Source organism: Perkinsus marinus (genome assembly GCF_000006405.1).
Source record: "Perkinsus marinus ATCC 50983 genomic scaffold scf_1104296955874, whole genome shotgun sequence".
In the NCBI taxonomy this organism is placed as follows: Eukaryota; Perkinsozoa; order Perkinsida; family Perkinsidae; genus Perkinsus; species Perkinsus marinus.
In genome coordinates this window covers 341513-365953 of record NW_003207677.1, presented here as the reverse complement: position 1 = coordinate 365953, position 24441 = coordinate 341513, and the positions used below count along the sequence as shown (strand labels likewise).

The 24441-nt window shown below is 48.4% G+C and overlaps 5 protein-coding genes across 5 annotated transcripts; 2 read left to right on the top strand and 3 right to left on the bottom strand.

The window, feature by feature from the left end:
- Positions 1–321: 321 nt before the first annotated feature.
- Pmar_PMAR020487 (beta adaptin, putative) lies at positions 322–5161 on the bottom strand (the record flags this gene model as incomplete). Its single annotated transcript, XM_002775460.1, has 24 exons — positions 322–422; positions 468–585; positions 632–805; positions 859–1010; positions 1061–1221; positions 1267–1453; positions 1502–1688; positions 1747–1969; positions 2018–2170; positions 2219–2277; positions 2328–2420; positions 2471–2575; positions 2623–2704; positions 2889–3058; positions 3136–3248; positions 3440–3524; positions 3572–3792; positions 3931–4069; positions 4115–4275; positions 4323–4463; positions 4515–4620; positions 4822–4909; positions 4959–5054; positions 5100–5161. The coding sequence occupies 24 exons, from the start codon at positions 5159–5161 to the stop codon at positions 322–324; spliced, it is 3177 nt and encodes a 1058-aa protein (XP_002775506.1).
- Positions 5162–5547: 386 nt separating this feature from the next.
- On the top strand, positions 5548–7260 carry Pmar_PMAR020486 (conserved hypothetical protein; the record flags this gene model as incomplete). The annotated part of the gene is made up of 6 exons (XM_002775459.1): positions 5548–5618; positions 5843–6062; positions 6114–6247; positions 6433–6493; positions 6543–6655; positions 6716–7260. 6 exons carry the CDS (start codon positions 5548–5550, stop codon positions 6780–6782), a joined length of 666 nt encoding a protein of 221 aa, XP_002775505.1. The 3' UTR covers positions 6783–7260.
- A 144-nt stretch (positions 7261–7404) lies between these two features.
- On the top strand, positions 7405–10542 carry Pmar_PMAR020485 (conserved hypothetical protein). Its single transcript, XM_002775458.1, has 16 exons — positions 7405–7587; positions 7650–7792; positions 7837–8016; positions 8200–8287; positions 8331–8392; positions 8437–8585; positions 8632–8756; positions 8799–8983; positions 9043–9159; positions 9231–9336; positions 9380–9450; positions 9493–9581; positions 9630–9693; positions 9744–9870; positions 9923–10195; positions 10248–10542. Exons 1-16 carry the CDS (start codon positions 7452–7454, stop codon positions 10448–10450), a joined length of 2118 nt encoding a protein of 705 aa, XP_002775504.1. The 5' UTR covers positions 7405–7451; the 3' UTR covers positions 10451–10542.
- A 1121-nt stretch (positions 10543–11663) lies between these two features.
- Positions 11664–17495, bottom strand: Pmar_PMAR020482 (hypothetical protein; the record flags this gene model as incomplete). The annotated part of the gene is made up of 6 exons (XM_002775457.1): positions 11664–12022; positions 12070–12304; positions 12361–12425; positions 16989–17223; positions 17280–17333; positions 17379–17495. 6 exons carry the CDS (start codon positions 17493–17495, stop codon positions 11664–11666), a joined length of 1065 nt encoding a protein of 354 aa, XP_002775503.1.
- Positions 17496–18262: 767 nt separating this feature from the next.
- On the bottom strand, positions 18263–19483 carry Pmar_PMAR020481 (hypothetical protein; the record flags this gene model as incomplete). The annotated part of the gene is made up of 6 exons (XM_002775456.1): positions 18263–18299; positions 18410–18465; positions 18513–18617; positions 19013–19160; positions 19207–19277; positions 19328–19483. The coding sequence occupies 6 exons, from the start codon at positions 19481–19483 to the stop codon at positions 18263–18265; spliced, it is 573 nt and encodes a 190-aa protein (XP_002775502.1).
- Positions 19484–24441: the final 4958 nt, after the last annotated feature.

Genomic DNA, 24441 nt, shown 5'->3' with positions numbered 1-24441 from the left:
AGCGGTAGGACTATTACCACTGCTACTGCTGTTCTCGAGGCAACAACCATTGTCATTTGTCTGAATGCTGGCAGCCACCCTGGCTGTCGAAACCGACTCCGAGGAAGAAGGAGAAATGAGGCCAATAGATGCGGGATAGCGGGAGAATAGTAATGACGATGATGAGCGATCAGCATGAGCAGACCTCAACATACCAAGCGTGCGATATGATGATCGCAGGGAATAGCAAGCCTAAATAACCGAACATAGATCACCCCTTAGAACTCGTACCACACCAATACTTCATCGTATCAGGAAACCTTATCAATAAACACAGTACATCTATTCAGCCGTGGCCCTCTCGATGAGCTCTTGAGCTAAGCACCCGGCTGCCGACGATGAAGCTACTAAAATTAAGTCCGACTGCAGGGCACTTTCCCGACCTGAAATTTCCATAACGGTGAACTGACCAGTGCCGACAACCTTACAGTGGGCGAAGACCATCTCCCCAGAAGGCGTTGTAGCAGCAAAGATCCTCTCATCGCCAATGACTTCAACCAGATGGAAGCCGACGTCGTCTGTCAATCGGCTGGACACTTCCGGTACCTAGGGAAAAATAACTTCCACAACAGCGGAGCGAAGCTAGTCTCACGTGGGAGAATGACAACTGTATCTCGCATGAGTCCTGAAGCTTCTGCCACTCTCCACCCAACTGCTCAGTAGTGATATCCAGAGGCCTCAACTTCACCTCCTCCTCTTCCTCCACCTGGGGCTGTTGGGCCTCGATGGGACCATACGAGCCCGGGGACTGCTCCAACAGATCAAACTAAACCACCGGAGTACTCCCCAAGACAACTACTGAGCCGCTCTCGATACTACCTTCTGCTTTGAAGGCTGCTGAACACTACGGTGAACAGGTAACAGAGAAGGAGCCGATGAAGGGGCTGCACTCCCTAGCATATCTTCATCGTTGGACGATAAAATATCCAACGACGAGGTAGTGGGGGGCACGGGCATTGCCACAGCCTCTGCTGAAAGAAAACTCGAGTCCAACTCGCCTGAACTAGAAGTGGCCACCTACCCTCAGTAGACACTCGATGAGACTCCTCTGCAGTAGGTGATCCGAACAAGTCCAATAAGTCAACAGCCTCAGTGGGCGGCGGTGGAGGCGCCCTGGGTGCTGCCGACTTCCCATCTGCTACCGACCCAGCCTTAGGCCGAGAATAGCCTGGCTGGCCAACCCTGACAACATCACATATAGAAAGCGATCGGTCCGCATCAGCCTACAGTGATCTCGGCCCAGCTATCGGTTGCCGCCGTGCAGCCGTATTAGTACTACCATCATTAGTACCAATACCAGCAAACAACGCGCCAGCCATCTTCTCTTGAGCTGCCCTACGGCGTAGCTCATCCGGAGTAGGATGAGTAGAGACAGTAGCCAGGGCAGGCGGTGTCCTTGAAGGAGGCGCGGAACCTGATGTCACACCAAGTCTTTTGAGAGGGCCCCTCGAGGCGGTAGTACTCGGCTGTTGGAAAGTCGATGATGCTGCTGCTGGGGCGGCGACGACGGAGGCGGCGGCCTCCGCGGGTTTTCGAGCATTGAAGCCTTGAGGGCCCCACTTCTTCGGGGCATTCACTCGAAGACCACCTGCTGGGGCCGGGGGCTGCGCAGAACCGGACTGGTAAGGACTTGACACTGGCGGGTCATTCTGAGAGTAGCACGACATTTTTGATACCACACCATTGTGAAGATCTACATTCCATTACCATAGGGGAGTCTCGCCACGCTTCCGAGCTAGACTGCGCTGTCTGTCCTCCTCCTCCTACTGTGGTACTACTACTACTAGGCTGAGACACTGCCCCTTGGGACGGCATGGTTGGTGCGCTATAAGGCGTGAAGTTGAGACCAGAGAGAGCACGATGACGCTCTTCATACGAGGACGACGCCGATGCCTCGACAGCATAGGCCATAGCACTAGGCCGATCGTATCTTCACAAAGGCAGCTACATACACCCACAGCTTCACACCAGGGCTCACTCTTTCATCCCCTCCATTATAGCTCTATCTACCACACCGTCGAGAAATGATAAAGATATGTCGATTAGGGAGTCGGATTGCTCGTAGTTGGTCTCGTCGTAGGGGAAGGCCGACGGCAGCAGGTCCGGCGAGCCGTCGAGAATTCTGAGGTACCTAAACCCTACTATAAGCAATAGCATATTCTTCAACTAAGACCACTACTCGAGACTCCTCTGGTACATGTCCGGGTCGGTACTGTACTTCCGTAGAGCTCGCCGCACCTACAACTGGAAATAGGCCCACTGGGGTCAGACCGAAGCCAGCATCCTACTGTGTCCACAGAGGGCGTCGAGGCAGTTTGCTGTTGCTCCTGACTGAGTAACTTCATCATGGCCGAGAAGAGATAACCTCGAGTGACTCTGGCCTGCCAGTGAGAACGCCCCATCACCATGACCCTGTGGCTCAATAACCTACCTCGGTGAACGTAGGCCGATCCACTGCTTGGCTCACCAGAATGTCGACGATGTCATCAGTGGTGTAACCGCTCAATGTGCACATACAACCGTATTCGCCCAACACCTACACGACCTTGTTTATGAAAGTGTCACTCAAGTTCTCTGTAGTACCCAAGCCGCGACCCTCACTAGGACATCTGGCAAACTGTCAGAATTATCAGCAAGCATCTTCACGTAGGTGTTAACGGCCCATCTGAAAGAAGATACGTCGGCTCCCCTCAGCTGCGTGCAGGAGTTGCTCCACCACCACATGAAAATTCACACACGAGTTGATGCCGAAACCAACAAGAATTCCCTCATATAGAGGACTATGTGCATATTTTCCGGACGTGTTGGTGTCAATCACGATCGACACGATCATAAGAGCGATGACCTACACTCTAAACTCAGGGTCGTCCTCGCCACTCTCTGCAACCAAACGCATAAGGGAGTTGGGCATGGAAGGAGGCACCAAGGAAGGGGCCAACTTGAACACCTGATTGATGGTCTCGGCATACCATTGATTCGATGGTGAATATCTGTCTGCTAAGGAGCCAACTTTCCGGACCTGAGTGATAATCCTGGATTAACACGAATGACAGCTGAGCAGCATGAGCCTATGAGCACTACTACTCACGTCCTTACCAGATCTCTGCGTAGATGGACATCATGGGAGCATCGGAGGTTTTGCAGCATCTTAGCACACACCACAATGACGTTAGCTGTGTTGGCCATGCGGTATAGCAGATCCAATGTACCTTCACATCGACACACACGTTCAACAATCTACTATCCTCTATAGGATAATCCGAATGAAAATAATTATAGAAACACTTGGAAATTCTCCTCTAATCATAATCCGGAAATAGTTGTAATAGAAACCCCTCGGAACTATATCGATCTCCTACGACTCCAACAAGCCTCAAAAGTATACTATTCCCTACACTACGCCTCTTGAGAGTTTCGTCAGGGTCCTCCAGGCATTCCACAACCTTCAGCTGATGCTCCCTCGCATAGTCCGGGTTCACTTTGATCTGCGAAAGAGGACAAGTCGGCCATCCGTTGTGTGATCACATCTCACGATCATCGCCAGTCCGGTAACTCCAAGATACTTGAGGTTGTGACTGTCACTCTGTAGGAACTTTGATATTGAGGCAGCACTCTGTTCTAGAAGGGTGTGGCTGGGGTACAGCTTGGCAGCGCATTTGACGCACTCGTAGACAACACTATACCCAGCGTTGACACCGGTGTCGGCACGGCGCATGGTCTCCTGTATTATGTCGTATACTTGGGCACTTACATCTAAGAGGAGCATACAATGCAAGTAATCCATGCAGGAATTGAACCAGGGTGCTTAGATGAGACAACACCGATGTCAACCACTACACCAAATTTCTCGGCTAGATATCAGCTAGATAGATATCAGCATTAACCACTTACCTTGATCTCCTTCTCCCAGCATTCCCATAAGATTCACCAAATTAACTTGCAGCCAAGGCGCCGGCATACGATGGTAGTCAAAATCTCTCGGTAGTCTATGCTCGATTATTTGCTTCAAAATATTCACCAGCGAGGGTACCTGAACATCCTAAATCTGCCTTTGAATGGCATTGAACATTACTACCAAGTCCTTGCAGGAGTCAGGATCACTGCGAATGATGTCCCTTAGCAGATTCAAACTAGCTCCCATAACTGCCGGATCAGGGTCGCACAGAGCTCTACGCACATCCTGCTGGACATCATCAACTACAGAGTCCGGCGACAGTCTGAAGAAGTGTTGAATACCTGACAAGGTGCTAATCCAATGAAGCTCTAGAGTGAACTGTGTGTACAGATGATGGCCTTCTTCCGCACAGCATCTTGGGAATGTGTAAGAAGTTTGGTAACCAAAGGCAATATCGCTGGGATCATCTCAGCGTTCACCAGCTGCGTGACGGCCGACAGAGCTGCACAGGTCTCTAGGAAGTTGGAACCTTTCACAATGAGAAATACTCCACATGGTGAAGTTCTATGTATCGACCTACTGCCGAGGTCCCGCTGCATGGTGTTGATCAACAATAGCATCAACTCGTCATCACCATTGAGGAACAGGGACGAAGCCATGTACCCAACTTTCTTACTGTATACGTTCTAAACAGTGTGGGTGGGAAAATACGCACATTCGGCGACCATATAAAAATATAGGGGAAATTTTTGGCAAATTCTTGCGAGTTTCAGTCCACTTTTACACTATTTCGTATGCAAACTTGTACGATTTCCCGAGCTCAGCTGAGGAGAGCGAAAATATATTCCAACACTAGTACTGAGCTCAGTAAGCGACCATCTCCCTACCTTATCCTGAGCCAACTTGACAGCGTGTATGTAGGCAAAAGAAGCATCGTGACCGAGCATTTCCACATAAACAGCTCTTATCATATACCTAGCCGATTCGGTGGACCCCAGAAGGGAAAGAAAATTCAAGAAGTTACTCCTTCATTTTTTTGGAAGGAATATTAGGCTCCAAGAGTTTTCGCTTTAACACTTGAACTTCTCCTTGTATAATTTTGTCCTCTTCCTGCTTCGACCTGAGACACCACCGTTGGTCAACGTACTTAAAATGGAGCTTTTACTTGCTCTCCCCGATGGCCTTTATGAGCTCGAAAAAATCCTTGGACAGATGCCCTCCTGACATGATCGAATAAAGGTAAGGTCAATCTCTCTGCAATGGAAGCTGTCAACGCGGGTGTTCGCTACTGAGAGTACCGCTAAGATGTATTAGAAACCGAGCCAGATGAAAAGTTGTGGGTATGGGAAAAAGCCGCACTAGCCCCCAATCCTTGACGATGACAATGTGCAAAAAATTGGGTCCCAATGCAAAAACAGAAAAATAGATTTCTGTTTTACATCTGAGAAACAATGTAACGCCGCCTTAGACACGTTTGAGCTAGACCGATTACCCGTAGTAGATATAATATGGTCCGACTGTCGATTTTAACCGCTGAGGAAATGCAAGATGAGCAAGATTAGCAAGATTTTTAACTTCGGAGTGTATACAGTCAGCGTTGTTTCTATTCTACCATGCTTTACTACAGTTCCTCTCTACCATACTGGATAGCCTTTGTAAGCGTATTTGGTGCAGTACTTGTGTGGTAATATATGGGAGAAACGTACAAGGCTCTTCTCGCACCTTTTTTTCACGTCTCTTTGGAATTTTTCCGGAAAATTTTTCACCTTGCCTTAGCGGTCGAGCTCCCTATACAGAGCAGGCTGGAAGTGTGAGTAGCGTAGTGGTAGTAGGCGTATGGACTACCATGTTCGATTTTGTATATAATTTTGTTTCGACAAATGAACATAGTAATTTGAATTTCCGTAGGTACCTTACTCGGGAGCAAACTCCCGTTGCTATTCCCGAACCCTATAAGGACTCCCAAGGCCGACTGGTATATTCCATAGCCGCATTGCAGCGCTTTGATGGTCGTAATAATGATGATAAAAAAATGTACATGGGCCTGAAGGGGAAGGTTTATGATGTCACCAAGAGCCCTATGCTGGGTGTCCCTGGCGAGCATTATGCCAAGATCTGGGCTGGCAAGGTAGGATGGCGATGATGATATGGAGAAGCTATTTTACGGTTTTTCCATCAGGATTGCACCGTGTCCATGTGCCTGCTCTCGTTGAAGGCCGAAGATGCCAATCGCACAGATTGGGATGCGATCCAGAAGGAGAAGCCGCAGTATAGGAAAGCCCTGCTCTCTTGGGTTAAGCATTTCCATGACAAGTACTTGGGCCCAGCGGGGATCTATTTACCTCTGAGAAATGTCCTTATGGGGGAAATGTTCCTTATACATTCACGTGGGAAACTGATTGAAGAATGTGTTCCTAGCCATACGTGGAAAATTCAAAATGAGCTCCATCAGGGAACATTATAGGTTCCTCGATGATCCCTATAGTGCTTGCTTTCAGATACCCTGTAGTTGGCTATGTTGAGGAATATATTACGGATGGCAGGGACCTTGAGGCTGAGGTGAGGGTGTGATTTGGTGGGGGGATGGTATGTAAGATTTTTATGGTAGGACAAACAGGATTGGATCGAGATAGAGGAAATCGAGAAGGCCAAGGCTGCGGAAAAAGCAGCGATTCTTGAGAAGAACAGAAAAGAAGCTGCTGCTAAGAAAACAGCGGCTAAGTGAGCTCTTCAAGCCTTGTTTCAGTACATTGCCGAATACTGGTGTATTGTCGTTCATAGTGATCTCAATGATGGTGGCTATATGGTGCTCCTCTGTACTGCGAGTGGTATGCTGGTTAGTTTATGATGGAAAGGTTGAGACATACCCAGCTGGTTAGTAAGAACCGAGCCAAGTGCTGGAGAGCTCAGTTCGGTCTATGCAGAGGGGAAGTCGGCGTCCTTCCTACGACTGTTGTGGTGATGCTGGGCCGAGGTAGTGTAGTCGTACTACGCCTTTTCAATGGAGAGGGTTCGGTTACTACAGCTAAAGGATCACAGTTATGTTACTGCTCGACTGCTCTTGATCGATGAATATATGTGGGGGAATTTGTTCACCGTAGTTGTTGATTCCTCGACATTCCTTCACTCACCATCCTTACAGTGAATAACAGTATTTATATTGTTCTCTGTATTTCCCAGCTCGATAGTGTTTCACGTAATTTGTCTTACGCTGGTTGCTTCCGCTTCACTCGATGTGGTTGGCCTCAATGAGCTCCCTATAGCGGTAGACTGGGCTTGTTGCAGTAGTAACCAGAGGACCCAGTATATCGGGCGGCGTATTTTCATGATGGCAGGGATTGGCAATTTACTTGGCTTTGATGGTGTTGGTTGAGTTGATGGAGTAGGTTAGTTTTCAAGGTCCCAGGTTCGATTCCTGGGGGGGGGAGTATATTTCTGAAATTCATGCGAGTATGGTCGTTGTTCCTGTTAGTCCTTGTTAATTTTGTGAGCGTTTTATCGAACCCGGACTGCTAAAATGGATATCGCTGCGGTCTGCAAGAACGGCGTTGAGATATACCGCTTCGATCTCATCGATAAGTCGCTGAAGAAGCTCACAACATTAGAGGGATCTCATGTCACCAATGCGGAAGGTTTCCATTGGAACGCAGATGGTAACACTGCTGGCTACCATCCGTGAGGTCTCGGGTTCGATTCCCGCACGTGTTGTTTTTAGGCACGCTCTGTGCTTGTATGAACAACGAGAACGGCATTACCGTATACGATGTAACCAAAGACTACAAAGATATCGTTATGGTGGCCACGCCCAATTCCAAGGGCTTCAAATATTTTTACTTTTCTCCTCTGTCCAGTTATATGGTAGCAGCGGAGCGATGCTCGAGATCATCTAAGGTATTGATTAGGTTACGTTCGAGAGGTACGACGCTAAGCGTGAGTTACCGAATCTAGCCTTGTGGAGTGTTGCGGGTCGATGCAAAGCAGTCGAGAGCCGCATGAAGAGGATGAATAAGCATCTATGGCCAGCAATGAAGTGGACTGATGATGAATCCTATTGTGTGCGGATACTCCCCGACGCTGATATTGTAAGTAGCGGGATATATGTTCGCTCTCATCAGCTCAACTCGGAATTTTCCCCACTAAAATTTACTCGCGATTTGGGGCGAAACTGTACAGAGGCCAACAGTAATCTCCTCACAATTTCCGCATTGCCACTAACACCTGTGCATATTTCCTCACCCTGAGGCCTAGTCGTAATATTATTTCAGCTGCAAGTATTGAACTCGACGAAAGCAACAACCAACGAGCAGACGATTCCGGGTATACAGCAGATCGAGTTATCTCCTTCGGGGCGTGGTGGGTACTTTGCGGCTTGTGTGATTGTATCGTCTTGTTGCAGAGGTCGAGAGCGAGCCCAAGGTGGCTTGTGTGGTGTCCAGAGGAAAGGAGAGGCGCCCAGCGGTAGGTTGGTAATATACAAGATAGTAGGGCTGATGGGAGTTCAGGTTCACGTCTCGATGCTGAGCGATCCTCAGAAATTCGTTTTGTCATACAGCTTCCCGGAGGGCGATGACATTACCCTCTACTGGAATGCCTCGGGGACTAAGCTTCTTGGCCTTCTCAGCTTGGACGTGGACGAAGCCGGGAAGAGCACGTAAGCTGATGTACGTTGGGAGTACCTATGTGGTTGTATGTGGTAGGTATTATGGCACTAACATGCTGTATCTATTCGACATGGTCAATAACGTCGTGTCGAGGGTCGCATGCAAGTCCCCTATACATGATATAGGATGGTGTCCAGGGAACGCTAGGAAGGGGAAAATCGGTAGTCCAGAGGCATTTATGTAGTGAAGGAGATGTGGAATAGGTAAAACTGAGGAGGCAGAGGAGGAGTTCATCCTCATTGCCGGTCCGATCCCTCCTGAGACGACCCTACTGAGTACGGCTAGTATAAAGGACAGTGCATCGGATTCGGGAGGCACCGAGAACGGTTCGGCTGGTCAACGGCATCTTGATGTTGTACATGGTATGGGTAAAACTAAGCGCAACACTGTAAGGAGATGAGGCGGTCTCCTATCTTGGACCGGTCCTTTTTGAGAATAGTACCTTAGGTTTGTTGGAACCGTTATGGGCGATACGCTGTAGTGGGTGGGTTTGGTAATATGGCCGGCGAGATGGACTTCTGGGATATGGCTGAATGCAAGGTTGTAGGGAGTCTCCGGGCCGAAGTAGGAACATATACGTGAACTCCTTCTCCTCCTCGTCGTTGCTGTTGTGGCCATGCATTAGTAATTCTCAGTGCCCAGTGATAAGCACGTGGGCACCTGATGGCCGTCACTTCTCGACAGCCACCACCTGGCCTCGAATGCGGGTTGATAACAAGATTGATATCTACTCCTATAATGGTAGTCGCCTCTCGCGGGTCTCCCACTATAGTGTCACCCTTAGGCCGTTTGATATGTCGTCATGAATTCAATGAGCTTTACTCGGCATCATGGAAGCCTTCTGCTGCATTCCATGTAATCACGTTTAGTTGCACACTTGCCTTATTCTGGTCTCAGGATGTACCGAGCTCTCCTCGAGCACTAGCGACGGCATTGGATGGGCCATCGGCTCCAGCGGCCTCGAAGGCTTATCGTGCGCCAGGAAAGTGAGAGAGTTACGGTACAAGGCTTGGTTGAAGTTCTCGGCTCCGCAGATCCCCTCAACCGGGTTCCCAAGACGATAGCGAGAGTAACGGTGGTCACGATAGCATGAACGATGTAATGCTACAGACGCTTGTGAAGAGTAGGGTATATTTGGGTGGTTATAGGAGGTCTCGGCTGAGGAGGAGCGTCGTAGAGGGCTGTTTAGTGCACTTTTGAGAGGGGAGGTTGATCTCGAGGATCTAACTCCGGAACAGCGCGCTGCCTATGGCGGTGATAGAGCGGATAAAAAGAGTAGGTTGGCATGGTTAGGTTAAGTATAGTACCTCTGACGGGCATCATCCAGGTGGTAAGCATCCTAGTGCTAGAGGTGAGTTGTCCCCTAATGGCACCGAAGCCCTCTTGGAGCCGAACACCACCGCCACCACCAAACGGTTGTCTCCGGTGGCCGCGGCAACTCCTCCGGTTCCTCCTCCTGCTCCTATGGTGGCTACTCCCCCACCGAGTCCGCAACGTCCAAAGCTCGCCCCAGCTCCGGAGCGTGGCTGGTACTATAAAGACTTATCGGATACTGTTCAGGGGCCTTTCACACGGGAAGCTATGCGAAGATGGTTTGAACGTAGGTTAACACGATGCTGTAGATCTCATGCAGTCGGTGTGTTATCTTTCAGAGGGGTACTTGAAACCTGACTTGTTGCTGCGCATCGGCAAGAGCTCGAGTTTCCGCTTCCACCCATTGAGGGAGCTTTTCCCCGCTCCTGTGGACTCGCCCAACCCTCGAGCCAGCGCACCTTTTCTGGACTTGATGGTGGCCCCTTCTGATTGGGTTACGCAGATGATGGAGATGGTGAGAGAGAAGCATCATCAACAATGACCAGCAGCGGAGTTGACTGTTTATCGTTACTGCTACTAGCACTATTACCACCACTATAGTTTCGAGAGGCAAGCAATGGCCCAGTTACGGGGGCTCTGCACTGCAGCAGTCCGTTCAAGTGTGCTGTGTGTTTGTGTTCAGTACACGCTGATAAGAGTGAACCCAACCAGTCATCCCTAGAGTACAATAACGCGCCGAATCTACGAGTGTAGACATCGAGGAGCTCGTATCGTGTCTAAAAGAGAGTCTCACTCTAAGACTCTCACACCACTCACTATTTCACGGCCATCATTCTCGTCTGTTCACTTGTCAAACTTGCACGGGATAAGGTGTAGTGAACTTTCAAGACACAAATTCCCTTTCTCCAGGCCGTTGAAATCGACGCAGATACCCGAATTCCTCATTGCTCTTACATCCAAATACGGAAAACTAAGCGAGGGTGAGTCACCGTGGCCATTCATTTTATGAATGTATCATCATTCGTTTTCAATCAACAGCATTTTAGGATGTACCATCTTATCTCAACCATAATCATCACGCTTTCTATAACTGGCAACACGACTTGTTATCTTCCTGTCATACGTTTGCATACTCATGAGATATCAAATTACACATCCTCATCACGGATGGATCATCAGTAGAGAGTGGGCCGAATGCCGCATCAACATCTTTTTCATCGATAATAAATAATACTCGCTCTTGGCGATAATCTCTTTACATCTCATATTGTACAAGGTTCATCAGTGTTCTCTCAAATGAGAGTAGAAATGTGTTCCAATAGGAACTGATAAGTCAGTGATGGCGTCGTTGTATCAAGTCATCTCGAAGTTTCCGATAGACAAGACAACCACTAGCGACCTTTTTGCTCCTTTTGTAGACACCAGGTTGTTTGCAAGTGCTCGCGGCATACTTGCAACACAAACCAATAAAAGGAAGCACATCGCGCATCACATCGTCACGCACAACAGCATGATAGCATGCATTGGCGGAGTACAACAGTACTCACGCACGAGGATGACTAAGTCATCGCATTCATTAAATTATTCATAGCTTAGCATTCATCAGGAACTTGAAGAGAGGGTCCATCTTTTCCCCCCACGGGTCTACTATCGTGGACCTGATGAAGAATAGCAGTGCAGAGGAACTATTATGGAGACTAGCAAGCATGGGTGCATGTAGGCGCTTTGAACAATAAAACGATTATCCCAACCCCTTACTTCAAAGGATCTTCCTTCTCCTCCTCGTCGTCAAACGTGTTATATATCATGTCTGACTGGTCAACCGTGAAAAGGACAGGAGGTCCCAAATCTTCGTAATTACGAAAGTCGTCAAGGAAGACGTTCAGAGGCGGCACAGTTATATTGGTAGCGAAGAAAGTGGGCTCCCTTCTTCCTCGGAGCAAATCTCTGCAGGCTATATCGTCGTCCATAGCATGTTCTTGCTTCTTCTTCTTCTCTGCATCTTTGCCTTTTCCTTTCTCGCCTGGTTTATTCTTCTCAGCCGGATCAGTACCATCAATGAAGAGATGTTCTGCGCAGAAGTTACTGCGAGCTGCAGCACTTCGATCACATGCTGAGACAAAACAGCTCTCCGGTATATGACAGAAAAATCCCACTTACTTGGAAGAGCACATCTTTTACCCCCTCCGTGTTTCATGCACGCCTGCGGTTGCCCAGGACGCGCAGCACGGAAACAACTAGGATAAGTGCATCGTCTGCCTCCACCGTGGGCCTTGCAGAAGTTGGTGGAGCCGACAGCGCTCTTGGCGCAACCCGGCTTTTGACACCTTCGACCACCACCATGTGCAATACAGAATGTGCTCCCATGACGAGCGGACGTTTTGCAATCAGGATACTGAACAAAGAAGCATCTCGTACGGAATGGAGAGATACTCAGCTGCTCTGTCTCACCTCACAGGTATTGCCTCCTCCGTGTGTGATGCAGTAACGGGCAGCAGCGCGAACCTGTCCAACAGCTGAACGACACGATGATATACGAAGCTCACCTACCTGGCGTGAACAACCTTCGGCCTTGCAAATCTTTGACGGGTTACTCCCCGGCGCTTTGCGAACCCTCTTAACCGTTCCATTCGGAGCGGCAACCGTATTGGTATTCCTCGCTACCATAAGAGCTTTGAAATGTGAACGTGAAGCTGAGAAATACGAAGGCATCGATAACGAAAATCATTCTACCATGACTCTTCGGCATGAATTGACCACTCAACAGTTGATAACTCCGAGCGAGAAACTTACCAATAAGTAACATACTCGAAAAACACAGTGGAAAGATTGACACGTGCGGAAAACCCACAACAATGGAGCCATCTGACGATAACTCAAAACTAACTAGTGACTTCTCGATCTGGCTGTTCATACGTGTATACGGCCAGGAATAACAAGAGTTGGCCTAACGGGAACAGTACAGAAATAACAATGAGAATGGAGACTCACGGACAAGTAGTTTTACGCTCAGCATACGTACAGATAAAAGACGTAGACAAGACGGTAGAGGAGTAGTACACAAAAAAGGTCCTTGACGAACAGGAGGGAAAAGTCTTTCGGACAGCATCATAGGGTGCTAGATCAAAATGGATCCTGTAAGGTGTCGCAAGCAGATCGTTGTAAGGGCGAGCATACGCCAACCCACGCATCATCGATGCTACTCAGTGACATGTCCAGAAATGAATACGTCAGTCTAGTCGAGTCTAGTTGGACGACCGTTAGAGCGTCGAAAAGCCAAGAGAGTCACAAGGAGGCGTCACCAGGAAAGCACCGACCCAACAGATCGTACATAGTAGAATTACGTGTTCGCTTGATCACCAAAAAACTACACAATCACCACCAGCAGTTCAAAATAGCCAAATGACACATAATGAGCAGTGATAACGACTGAGAAGACCTAAGCGAATGCGGCAAGAGCCAGCGTCGCCGAAAATCTACAAAGAAGATATAATGAACACGATGTCTGCTGCGGTGAAACCACGCAAACGACTAATGAAACAGTGAGGGGATACATGATAAAACTGACAACAGGTAGGAACTCTACTCCTCGTAATGCTCCTCCGAGTACATCCTTGATCCCTGGAAAGTCGGAGTTTGAACCTGAACAGCGCCAATCAAACGGTGACGCATCACATTATGAGACTCACCATTGAGCAAGAGGCAGACCTTCTCACACCGGTGGTAGTTGGCGGAACCACATCTCGCTGTTGCGGATGGTCGTAGTACTCAGTAGTAGCAGAATAACACGGTGACTGAAACGAGACCAGTAGAACCACGTTCGCCATATTATTTTTGATCGTACTGCCTCCCACTGAGATTGCTGGACAACATAGTAGGCACCAGGAGTGTTGACGTAACATGGTAAAGGATAACAGACAGGACTGTAGTAGACCGGGTATGGGGTGTAGCAGTTCGAATAAGACTGAGCAACAACAGTTAGGAAACGTTTCCACGATAATCTCCTTACAACAGCCACAGCAGGCAGTGAACCAGTCGAGGCCCGTTTATGTAGACCATATGGAGACAACTGAGGGCTCACACCATCGCGAGAGAATGAGCAGTATCGAGGGCTTGGCGGAGGTGAACATGATGAGATACTCTGAAAGACCAGAGGGTTTAACCGGCCAATTTGATAGACATCTGATGGACCTACATCGGTGTCTCCAGCAGAAGTGAGCTGAGTGTCACTCTTCTCAGCCTCTCTATTGCGCAGCTTCAGCAACTTTTGCTGGGCTTTAGCTTCAGCACGTCGTTTGGTGATTAAACTGGGATCGTTGTGCTCTTTCAAGCTATGCGCGAATCTGAAGGCACACGAGCTCGACAATGTTAACAGCAACAACTTCCCACCTGCATGAATTCTCTAGTCGGCACTTTCCACGCTTGAAGTGATCACACAGAGGCTTCCTTTTGATTTCCTCCTGAAGACGATCGAAACATGAAGAGAAGCCACACAGAACAGCGCACTTACATCGACTGAGGAGTCGCTGTAGAAAGATTCCGAGACTGAGGAGTCTTCCTTAACAATCTCTGTAGAGTCGGACTTCTGGCAAACATCTTCCTTCACTCGGCAATCATCATCAAGCGACGTTACGTCGGCGGTACTGACGACTTGAGCAGATGACATGATATTCTACCAACCAATAGTTAAGTGAACAAACTGCAGAGCGAATCTACTGAAAGCGGAAATACGACCGAAACGGTCGGGCGAGCCAAAGTGGGCCAGGGCGAGTCGCCCTCGGGCCGAGGGCCTCGGCTATCGTGTGCTGCAAAGACCTCCTCCCATGGGCAGATGAGAAGTGCCCAGCTGAAATGAAAGTAATTGGAGTGGGGCATTCATACGTAGATCCAGAAGTAAAAAGAAAAAGATCTCAACACATTGTCAAGTGAGTAAGCACAAGAATCTTGCACTCTCGCAATTCCTCGAGTTGAGGAATCGCGAGAGCGCAAGATCGCTAAGCGTTAAGGGCCTCAACGACCTACTCGGCTAGACTAGTAATCACCGCAGAAGATGTCAATAACAATGATTCTTCCGAGGAAAGTGCAAGAAACTCCACAGTGGCTGCGACCGTCAATGGCTGCTGGTGGTTGCTATATTGAGGGAGTCACCAGTATCAGCGCTTTTATCATTGTCAGATTTCATCCCAACCATCATTTATCGGTGGTGGTCTGTTTTCGAAGTCTCGGCCGGTAGCACGAAGAGCCGTCGGAAATAGCAGACCTCAAGAATCTTGAGTCAAGGTGATACAGAAGATGTACGGTGAAGGCATGCATTGCTTGATAGATACTATCCGTCCCAACCATTCATCGTTTAGCTCCAGGCTCGCAGCTCCTGTTAGGACGAGCAGTTGGCAAAACAAGGTTTACTCAGCAAGCTCGCGCTGTTGCTCGCAGTATTGACTCCATGTCGCCGCTCTCGCATTCCTGTTCTTTGCACCACTTGCACGCCTCCGTGCTCACTGACACTGTCGAACCTTCCCTTTCCGACCGGCCGATACTCCACAATCGGGATGTAAACAGTGACAGCTGCATTTATGGTCCTTGCACGAGGATGAGGGGGCGTCCAACCGCGGTCCATAGTTGGCAACGACACAACGACGGCTTTCTCCATGCTAAATACAGATAACCGTTGCGATTCTGCTCGCGCTCAGCATGGCTCGGCACCCAGAAAACATACATCTCGGACTTCCACTGTAGTTAATAAACTAGCATGGAGTCCATGTCATGGACCGTTACACCAGCAGGGAAGCAGCTGTTGCTTTTGTAGGTTTCATCTGCTTGCTGGTAATCAGCGGCACGTGTCAAACCGTCCTGCGGGAGAACTCTCATTCGAAAACATATTCCACAACTCCTCATTACTCGTACTCACGGATACGGAGAACTCACCATTGTCATTCACTGAACATCATTTAATAATCCACCATCTTATCTTCACTACTAGTAGTACTATCATCACCACGTTCCCTCTCATTGACAACAAAACTTGTTATCTTCCTGTCATACGTTTGCATACTCATGAGATATCAAATTACACATCCTCATCACGGATGGATCATCAGTAGAGAGTGGGCCGAATGCCGCATCAACATCTTTTTCATCGATAATAAATAATACTCGCTCTTGGCGATAATCTCTTTACATCTCATATTGTACAAGGTTCATCAGTGTTCTCTCAAATGAGAGTAGAAATGTGTTCCAATAGGAACTGATAAGTCAGTGATGGCGTCGTTGTATCAAGTCATCTCGAAGTTTCCGATAGACAAGACAACCACTAGCGACCTTTTTGCTCCTTTTGTAGACACCAGGTTGTTTGCAAGTGCTCGCGGCATACTTGCAACACAAACCAATAAAAGGAAGCACATCGCGCATCACATCGTCACGCACAACAGCATGATAGCATGCATTGGCGGAGTACAACAGTACTCACGCACGAGGATGACTAAGTCATCGCATTCATTAAATTATTCATAGCTTAGCATTCATCAGGAGCTTGAAGAGAGGGTCCATCTTTTCCCCCCACGGGTCTACTATCGTTGACCTGATGAAGAATAGCAGTGCAGAGGAACTATTATCGAGACTAGCAAGCATGGGTGCATGTCGGCGCTTTTAACAATAAAACGATTATCCCAACCCCTTACTTCAAAGGATCTTCCTTCTCCTCCTCGTCGTCAAACGTGTTATATATCATGTCTGACTGGTCAACCGTGAAAAGGACAGGAGGTCCCAAATCTTCGTAATTACGAAAGTCGTCAAGGAAGACGTTCAGAGGCGGCACAGTTATATTGGTAGCGAAGAAAGTGGGCTCCCTTCTTCCTCGGAGCAAATCTCTGCAGGCTATATCGTCGTCCATAGCATGTTCTTGCTTCTTCTTCTTCTCTGCATCTTTGCCTTTTCCTTTCTCGCCTGGTTTATTCTTCTCAGCCGGATCAGTACCATCAATGAAGAGATGTTCTGCGCAGAAGTTACTGCGAGCTGCAGCACTTCGATCACATGCTGAGACAAAACAGCTCTCCGGTATATGACAGAAAAATCCCACTTACTTGGAAGAGCACATCTTTTACCCCCTCCGTGTTTCATGCACGCCTGCGGTTGCCCAGGACGCGCAGCACGGAAACAATTAGGATAAGTGCATCGTCTGCCTCCACCGTGGGCCTTGCAGAAGTTGGTGGAGCCGACAGCGCTCTTGGCGCAACCCGGCTTTTGACACCTTCGACCACCACCATGTGCAATACAGAATGTGCTCCCATGACGAGCGGACGTTTTGCAATCAGGATACTGAACAAAGAAGCATCTCGTACAGAACGAGAAGATACTCAGCTGCTCTGTCTCACCTCACAGGTATTGCCTCCTCCGTGTGTGATGCAGTAACGGGCAGCAGCGCGAACCTGTCCAACAGCTGAACGACACGATGATATACGGAGCTCATCTACCTGGCGTGAACAACCTTCGGCCTTGCAAATTTTTGACGGATTAGTTCCCGGCGCTTTGCGAACCCTCTTAACCGTTCCATTCGGAGCGGCAACCGTATTGGTATTCCTCGCTACCATAAGAGCTTTAAAATGTGAACGTGAAGCTGAGAAATACGAAGGCATCGATAACGAAAATCATTCTACCATGACTCGTCGGCATGAATTAACCACTCAACAGTCGATAACTCCGAGCGAGAAACTTACCAATAAGTAACATACTCGAAAAACACAGTGGAAAGATTGACACGTGCGGAAAACCCACAACAATCGAGCCATCTGACGATAACTCAAAACTAACTAGTGACTTCTCGATCTGGCTGTTCATACGTGTATACGGCCAGGAATAACAAGAGTTGGCCTAACGGGAACAGTACAGGAATAACAATGAGAATGGAGACTCACGGACAAGTGGTCTTACGCTCAGCATGCGTACAGATAAAGGACCAAGACAAGACGGTAGAGGAGTAGTACACAGAAAAGGTCCTTGACGAACAGGAGGGAAAAGTCTCAGACAGCATCATAGGGCGCTTGATCAGAATGGATCCTGTAAGGTGTCCCAAGCAGATCGTTGTAAGGGTGAGCATACGCCAACCCACGCATCATCGATGCTACTCAATGACATGTCCAGAAATGAATACGTCATTATCGAGTCTAGTTGGACGACCGTTAGAGCGTCGAAAAACCAAGAGAGTCATAAGGAGGCGTCACCAGGAAAGCACCGACCCAACAGATCGTACATAGTAGAATTACGTGTTCGCTTGAGCACCAAAAAACTACACAATCATCACCAGCAGTTCAAAATAGCCAAATGACACATGATGAGCAGTGATAACGACTGAGAAGACCTAAGCGAATGCGGCAAGAGCCAGCGTCGCCAAAAATCTACAAAGAAGATATAATGAACACGATGTCTGCTGCGGTGAAACCACGCAAACGACTAATGAAACAGCGAGGGGATACATGGTAAAACTGACAACAGGTAGGAACTCTACTCCTCGTAATGCTCCTCCGAGTACATCCTTGATCCCTGGAAAGTCGGAGTTTGGACCTGAACAGCGCCAATCAAACGGTGACACATCACATTATGAGACTCACCATTGAGCAAGAGGCGGACCTTCTCACACCGGTGGTAGTTGGCGGAACCACATCTCGCTGTTGCGGATGGTCGTAGATCTCAGTAGTAGCAGAATAACACGGTGACTGAAACGAGAACAGTAGAACCACGTTCGCCATATCACTTTTGATCGTACTGCCTCCCACTGAGATTGCTGGACAACATAGTAGGCGCCGGGAGTGTTGACGTAACATGGTAAAGGATAACAGACAGGACTGTAGTAGACCGGGTATGGGGCGTAGCAGTTCGAATAAGACTGAGCAACAACAGTTAGGAAACGTCTCCACGATGATCTCCTTACAACAGCCACAGCAGGCAGTGAACCAGTCGAGGCCCGTTTGTGTAGACCATATGGAGACAACTGAGGGCTCACACCATCGCGAGAGAATGAACAGTATCGAGGGCTTGGCGGAGGTGAACATGATGAGATACTCTGAAAGACCAGAGGGTTCAAAACGCCAAGTTGATGGGAAGGACCTACATCGGTGTCTCCAGCAGAAGTGAGCTGAGTGTCACTCTTCTCAGCCTCTCTATTGCGCAACTTCAGTAACTTATGCTGGGCTTTAGCCTCAGCACGTCGTTTGGTGATTAAACTGGGATCGTTGTGCTCTTTCAAGCTATGCGCGAATCTGAAGGCACACGAGCTCGACAATGTTACCAGCAACAACTTCCCACCTGCATGAATTCTCTAGTCGGCACTTTCCACGCTTGAAGTGATCACACAGAGGCTTCCTTTTGATTTCCTCCTGAAGACGATCGAAACATGAAGAGAAGCCACACAGAACAGCGCACTTACATCGACTGAGGAGTCACTGTAGAAAGATTCCGAGACTGAGGAGTCTTCCTTAACAATCTCTGTAGAGTCGGACTTCTGGCAAACATCTTCCTTCACTCGGCAATCATCATCAAGCGACGTTACGTCGGCGGTACTGACGACTTGAGCAGATGACATGATATTCTACCAACCAATCGTTGAAAATGGACAAACTACAGAGCGAATCTACTGAACTCCTACGAACGGATCTCGAACGCGGCCCGGTCTTGCTCCGGGAAAAGGTGAGTGAGCTTCCACGAGGGTCGATCCATGGCTGATACACATCAAAACGACATACTAAGTGACGTATGTCCAGGAAGGACATACGAACGACGAGGTGGCACTCAAACCTCTCTCAATAGAGTGAGAGGAGAGTCTCTCATACCCATACAGGTATAATCCTCCTCCTTGAGGTATGGGTGACCCATCATGCACATACAACAGGCTCCTCTGAGCAAAGATGAACCGGTCAGTGCAGCCGATCAGCAAAGAGACTTTCCAAAGCCTTCCACGACGACCGCCGCTCGAAAGCGGAAATGCGACCGAAACGGTCGGGCGAGCCAAAGTTGGCCAGAACGAATCGCCCTCGGCTATCGTGTGCTACAAAGACGTCCTACCATGTGCATATGAGAAGTGTCCAGCTGGAATGAAAGTAATTGGAGTGGGGCATTCATACGCGAGTGTGGATCCAGAAGTAAAAAGAAAAAGATCTCAACACATTGTCAAGTGAGTAAGCACAAGAATCTTGCACTCTCGCAATTCCTCAAGTTGAATTGCTAAGCGTTGAGGGCCTCAAGGACATACCGCGCTACTTGGCTAGACTAGTAATCACCGCAGAAGATGTCAATAGCAATGATTCTTCCGAGGAAAGTGCAAGAAACTCCGCAGTGGCTGCGACCGTCAGTGGCTGCTGGTGGTTGCTATATTGAGGGAGTCACCATTATCAGCGCTTTTTGACTCGTACACATCTTCCAGGTTTTAATTGTTGAGTTATTCGGAAGACTCTCCCAGGTACTCAGAAATTGGTGGAAATGCGATGAGAACAACAACAAGCCCAACAACAGGTACGATCACATTGTTACGGCCATGGTGTGAAACAGTGCTGCCTCAGCGAAACACATTACAGCGTCTTCAACTCGAAAGTCAGGAATCAACTACTGCGAACAACTTTTGTACACTATGGCGCAGCACACGATGACTCTGACACATTTAATGTTATTATTACTTTTTCAAACCCTGTACGAATACGTTTCCGAGTGAATCACACTGTTTGATTTTCACCAGTATGAACTCTCCGATATACTCCCAGCTATATGCGCCCACCAACCGCTAAACTCAAGAAACAGCCGCGTACAGGGAAAGGTTATGGTACAAGGACATCGCCATCGTAGCGGCTCTGTATGCTCTGCATACTTTGATAACCGAACCACCTACAACACAGTGTTCCAACTCGGAATATTGACCGTGGTGAACCTACAGGCGGGATTGATAACGTTCAAGTCTATCCCGAATCTTGACGCTGGGGCTTTGAGAGAGTCTGAAGAACAGCACTAGGATCAGCAACAGTCGAGTGGGGCCTTCGACCTAAACTTCAAAGGAGCTCCTTGGAGCATCATCATCACTCTGCGACTACGTGTGCTACCAACCAGCCATGTTAGTGCGTCCTGAAAGGCGAGGTTACGGAGAATCCGATACCACAATTCACCTCGCTTCTCTGCAGTGCATTCTCATCGTGCGAATACTGGTAGAATTCTATCCTAAGTCGCATCACATCCTCGATCTGCTGAAAAATCTGAAGCATCGATGTTGTGATAATCAGCACACGCTTTTCACTTCTTCAAGAGTGTCCCTCATCTCGACTAGACGATCCTCGGTGACGCGAGCGTCACCCATGAACCTACCACACCCTTACAGAAGGAGGGTAGCTATAAGGGGTACTTGCTCATTGGAATCTGTACCGACTCGTCGTCCTTCGTCTCAGAAAGGAATTCTAATCAGCGTACAAGTAACAGCAGTAGTTTGCCTATTGCAGCCTCACCAGTAGGCACTGCCAAAGTACTTGCCCATAAAGGCGATGCTGATGGTGGATCGTCAGCATTGTTGGTCACGGCGTGGTAAGAGAGCCGTAGGCCGTCAATAAGGCTGCTCGGTCTGATGTCATTGACCTGACCATGGAGTTCTCCCCGAGGGTGTGTTGTGGCGTACAAGCCGATAAGTCGTCCGTCTCCAGTCTTCCATACTGGTCGTGATCACTGATGATGAGGAGGAGCGGTTAATAGATCGCCTTATGGTATCGAACGATTCTCTGGATGGCTCTGTAGACCTCATAAGGAGGCGTTGTCTTTCCTCATGCACTGCGTTAGCTCCCTTTCGTTTTTGCCGTAATAATCTTCGTTCGAGCTTCTCGATTCGGAGTTTCAAAGCTGTTATGCTCACAAGCGCCTACATATGATGCTCTCTATGTATCAATTAGTGATAGTATGTTCACATTTGACATCCATGGTTCAGTAAGGATAGTCTTCTCACAAGCTTCGCTGATATGATTCACGCCTGGGGGTGAGTGAAAACCACCACGACATTCACAAGGACAGGTACATTCGTTGGCAGGCACATCAATTTCGAGGAGCTCTCGGATGATCCGCCTCACAGTGTTGCCGTCCTTGCCTCCACAGCTTCCCAACATACCACGGAGCACCTGCATCAACCCTTGTTATTGACGATAAGGCGTTTTGTCTACTTACCCGCGAGATCGACCTGCGAGCTTCCTTCTCAAGAAAGCGTACATCTTTCCGCGCATTATTGTGGTTGGAGAACCTCTTCGACAACTCTGCTATTTTTGCCTTCATCGCGGTTTTGGCCTCTCTCAATCTGATTGGTACCACGAGTCACAGGTGTCTGAAGGGAGTCTTTTTTTGGGATTAAATTCTCGCCGAATTTATCAGTATCATTCGATAGAGCGAATCGTGAGGAGTAACAATAGACGGATATCTGTGTATTTTTTGTCACACGAGTGGCAGAAAATGTCAGAAATATAGCAACCTTTTTCTCTCTTGGTGCTCTAGCTCTTCCTGTTCGACTTCATCCACTACTTTCGGTGTCGGACCCTATCACATTGAGAAAGTGGAACGCTCTAGTTGCCCATTGAAAGAATTGGTCTCTCGCTGACCTCATCCATGGTTTGCTCCCCAGCCGCCTTCTGATTCAGCTGTGTTAGTCGACGACTCTCTTCCCCAATCTGATAGCCGGCAAATTCGACAATCACATCGTGGCCAGCCCGGGAGGTATTTCACCTCTAATGTTAACTCTTTTGCTAGTCGACGCTGTTCTGTGGCTTCAGCTGCCTGTTCACGAGCGAACGTCTTCAGCTGGGTGACAACGGTGAAAACTCGATTTTTATCCGGCACGTTGCGTCCCGTAAAATCTGGATAATGCATATCGCGGGCTTCCATATCGCCACTTCGATTAAGAGTATAAATATATACCAATAACGATATTAAAGATTGGACTAATTCTCATACCACTCCTTCGACAACTCATATCCTCCTCAGCGGCTCTCTCCAGCTCATCTATCAATCGTCGCAGATCCTCCAAGTTCTGTGGACCTGTAGTCATCAGTAGTGATTCCCTCCAAGTGGCGATGCCTTCCTACCAACACTAGTGAGAGGTAGAAAGTATTGATCTCCCTCCTTATCCCCTGCCCTGCCGCCCTTCCCCCGTTGACTCCTCGACGTCTTGGCCAAGAGGGGCACGTGCCTTAGTTGCCTTACAGCCTTGATCTGAAGCTCTTCCATTCACTCCTCGGGAGAGCTTAGCGACAACTTTACTTCCATCAACGCCTCAAGAGCGTCAGATGAATGCCTAAGTGGCCCTTGGCCTCGAGGATAGCGCTTTACGTGGAAGTCCCTATCAATAGGTGGTAGGAAGTCCAGTAAGTCGGACATAGTAAAATCAACCTCGAATTTGTGTCCAAGTTGGATGGTGATTGTTATGTTCGTACAAGTGTGGTATCGTACACTAATCTCCTTTGAATACCACAGATCTCGTTAACACTGTCTTATAACACTAGCCAAAGGGTTACTATGTAGGGGAATGGGTTGAATACCACAACAGCAGCAAAACATCTTTTTGTTGGTGGGGAGGGACGGATTCCACGGCACTAGTGGATGATACAGGGATCGGCATTTCGTCATGCTTCGTGCATTTGCTCTCTGCAAAACACGAGATAATCAACAACAACAACGATGACGGGTATGTCAATCACAGGAAAGGATGGCGGTCTCTGGTCCCATTCGTCCATGACGGGCAAGCTCGTCATCATCATTATCATCATCAATATCATCAACCGTTTGCGAGAAATTGAGGATCTCTTCGCCCTGCTTCCCGTCCAGCGTTCTGTCAGAAGTTCGACCCGTGCAGTGCCGTAATGGTATCCTGTCGCGCAGCTTTCGAATTGCTATCACGTTTCTTTTGATGAACACACCTCTCCCCACTCTCACCACACCGACTGTCGGAACTATCAGAGCTCTCGCAAGTGTCCGTTCATTTTGATGTTGCTCTCGATGCCACCTTAGTCTCTCATCGCCTTACGAGTGTTCGTCCGAACGATCTTATGTTTCCACGGCGTACTGTCATACTGTCTGTGTTACGTGATCCGTTGGAATGTTCGACACTTACTTCAGCTTCTCTCAGCGTTACATAGTTCCACGCTCCCGGGATGATCGTCTATTCAACTTGCGAGTAGTATTATAATCGGGAATGGGAGGTTTGACGATTCAAAACGTCAGACCCAGTGTGGTAAAATCTGCACATGATCAACCACAAGTGTTGGTGACAATATCTAAACTCTGGGGAAATTTTAGAGAAATTCTGTTGGTTTCTGTCCACTTTTCGTATTTTTTCTCGATTCGTATATGAACTCTTATGATTAGTGAGGAAACTATTGAGCTCAGCTGAGGAAAGCGAGTACATATTTTGCAGCACTGGTCAGAACAGCGTTGGGAACTATTCTTTTCCTTGTTCGAGCATAGGGAAAAATAAAAATGCGAAAGCTGCATCGCTTCGCTCCGCTAAGCGTAGTTAGCGCACGCCACAAACCG

Excerpts from the sequence above, each read along its gene's own strand:
- Pmar_PMAR020485 (XM_002775458.1), top strand. The coding sequence starts at position 7,452 with ATGGATATCGCTGCGGTCTGCAAGAACGGCGTTGAGATATACCGCTTC. Across the intron at positions 7,793-7,836 it reads CTCCTCTGTCCAGTTATATG|GTTACGTTCGAGAGGTACGA; the intron begins GTAGCAGCGGAG and ends GGTATTGATTAG. Across the intron at positions 8,757-8,798 it reads CGCTAGGAAGGGGAAAATCG|GTAAAACTGAGGAGGCAGAG; the intron begins GTAGTCCAGAGG and ends GATGTGGAATAG.